Source organism: Charadrius vociferus, unplaced genomic scaffold, assembly GCF_000708025.1.
Source record: "Charadrius vociferus isolate BGI_N301 unplaced genomic scaffold, ASM70802v2 scaffold115, whole genome shotgun sequence".
In the NCBI taxonomy this organism is placed as follows: domain Eukaryota; kingdom Metazoa; phylum Chordata; class Aves; order Charadriiformes; family Charadriidae; genus Charadrius; species Charadrius vociferus.
Window position 1 is genome coordinate 353,237 of NW_009648636.1, and position 2,323 is coordinate 355,559.

Below are 2,323 nucleotides of genomic sequence, written 5' to 3' on the forward strand. Positions count from 1 at the left end.
TTTCTTTCTCTTCAGCTCCAGAGGAAAACGTGATGCTTTACAGCATGTCCTCTGTAGTTCCTGCCCTGCACTGGGCTTATAAGACCAGGATAATTCCTGAGCACAGGAATGGCTGGGGAGTGGCTGTGTGTCAGTTCTATCAGTAGAAGATATGATGGGAGGTTTTAAGGGGAGTGCCATGTAGAGTGGATGGTAGATTCAGAATCCAGTAATTCTTCCTCTTAATGAAGTTTTATCTGTTCCCTATACTGCAGGACCTGGCCTGGATGCTGAGCTTCTACATCCGATTCTTTCTCACCTACTTGCCCTTACTGGGGGTGAAGGGTATCCTGGGGCTTCATCTGTTAGTCAGGTATCATTCAACTTGCAATTCCTCCATATTTTCTTTACCCAGTTTACATCGATCCTTCGTGTCAGCTTTTCTTCAGCCTTCTGGTTATCTTTCTCATCAGCTCCCTGTTCTTCTGTCTCCTTACACCTTTCAGCAAGGCAGAGGTTGTTGTCTGTCAGGCATGTGTCTTTAGAAGGTAGAAGGTGTATGTAGGCCTGATCTGCTGAGCAGATGTTTGGGGTTCCTGGTGTTCATTTTGTCAAGCAATTACTAGCTTGTATGTGTACAAGTGTTTGTACTGACTTGTTACCGCATCGGTGTGAGATCAGTGATGGTTTTGTGTGTGTTTATATGCACAGGTTTATAGAGAGTAACTGGTTTGTCTGGATTACACAAATGAATCACATCCCAATGCACATCGATTATGACAAGAATGTGGACTGGTTCTCTACCCAGGTAAGACCCTCTTTCCAGAGACCTGTGGCTTTGAAGCGGAGAAGTTCCAGTTCTGGGTGCGTAATGCCCAAGAGAGCTGATTGCAGAAGTGATGGGAACTAAGAGAGGAAAACATAAGCAGCTTGTCCTCACCGTGTGAAGCGAATGATTAGGGCAAAGAAAGAAGGTGCAGAAGTGGGATGGAGGCTTCAAATGCTGAGCAGAGATGCCTCAAGGAAAATAATTAGAGGTGCTACAATGTTCTTCAGATAGAGAGCTTTCTGTGCCTGAAGGATGCAAATCTCTTGTGTGCTCTGTTTTATTTTGGTTCTGAAGCCATTACACGCTTTTTTAAGTGAGGGAGGTGAAAGTCATAGTTGTTATGGTTTATCTCACTGGGGAAGTCAAGTCTGTTCTCGTAAATTACGTCCCTGACAATCGTATATCACAGCACGGCTGTCTCATGTTGACTGGAGATAGCTCTTGGAGTTGCTGTGTTCAGCCAGAAGGCGTGTGATGATTAGGAAGTTGTACCTGCTTACTTTTGTGTTTGGCACATGTAAGAGAAGAGGTATTCCTAAAACAACACCTAAACGTTACTGTTTTTTCTTTCAGCTCCAGGCAACCTGTAATGTTCATCAGTCCTTTTTCAATGACTGGTTTAGCGGACATCTGAACTTCCAAATTGAGCACCAGTGAGTTGAAGCATGGGTTGGGGATGTGAGGGAATTTCAAGGAGCGCTAGTTACACTAGGTCTGAAGAGCCTACAAGGTCCCTGTCTCTCTATCTGCTAATGCAAGAACAAAAGATAATGTGGGTAAATTTTATGCTTTTTGTAACGGGGATGGAATGGGAACTCCAAGTGATGGGTCAGAAATTTTTTTGGAGTGCCAGTGAGCACCAACACCACTTCAGATACGAGTAGCATGGCACAGGAATGAGAATTACCAGCCTCCTGCTTAGTACAGATACTGAGTGAAGTGACGTGAGAGGGACCACTACAGAGGACTAACGGCCATGAGCACGAGGGGAGATTGAGGCAGTCACAGACTTTGGCACAGAAGACGGGTAGGAATTCTGTGGGGTGATGACGGATGCCATTGAATGACCATATTCTTTTCCCGCAGCCTTTTTCCTACAATGCCTCGACACAACTACTGGAAGGTGGCCCCTTTGGTGAAGTCCCTGTGTGCCAAACACGGTATCGAGTACAAGTGCAAGCCCTTGCTCACCGCCTTTGCAGACATAGTGCAGTACGTATCAACCCGCTGCATTCCCTAAGTGAAAGGTTTTCCAGTATTACGGGGTGAGCAAGCGATGGACGTGGGAAGGGGAGGGGCAGCCAGCTTGGATCACAGAAGTTCTGTGAAGGGCTGTAGATAGTATAGATGAGTACAAAAGGGATTGGAAAACTGTTCTGCCATGGCACTGGTTTCGGTAGCCGCAGACAGAAGGTGTCAATAGGAATGACATAATGTCATTGAGCTCCTTTTCTTCAGCTCCGAAGAGTCAGAGGTCAGTAGGATGCCAGGTCTGACACTTCTGTCTCTGTGTAT

General features: G+C 45.9%; 1 protein-coding gene across 1 annotated transcript in view; it reads left to right on the top strand.

Annotated features, from left to right (window-relative positions):
• FADS1 (fatty acid desaturase 1) overlaps positions 1–2,323 on the top strand; it is a 9,912-nt gene that overhangs the window by 6,917 nt on the left and 672 nt on the right. Inside the window, exons 8-11 of the mRNA XM_009886236.1 lie at positions 255–352; positions 691–787; positions 1,382–1,461; positions 1,895–2,020. Of these exons, the coding sequence (XP_009884538.1) occupies positions 255–352; positions 691–787; positions 1,382–1,461; positions 1,895–2,020 (401 nt within the window). The remainder of the gene's footprint in view (positions 1–254; positions 353–690; positions 788–1,381; positions 1,462–1,894; positions 2,021–2,323) is intronic.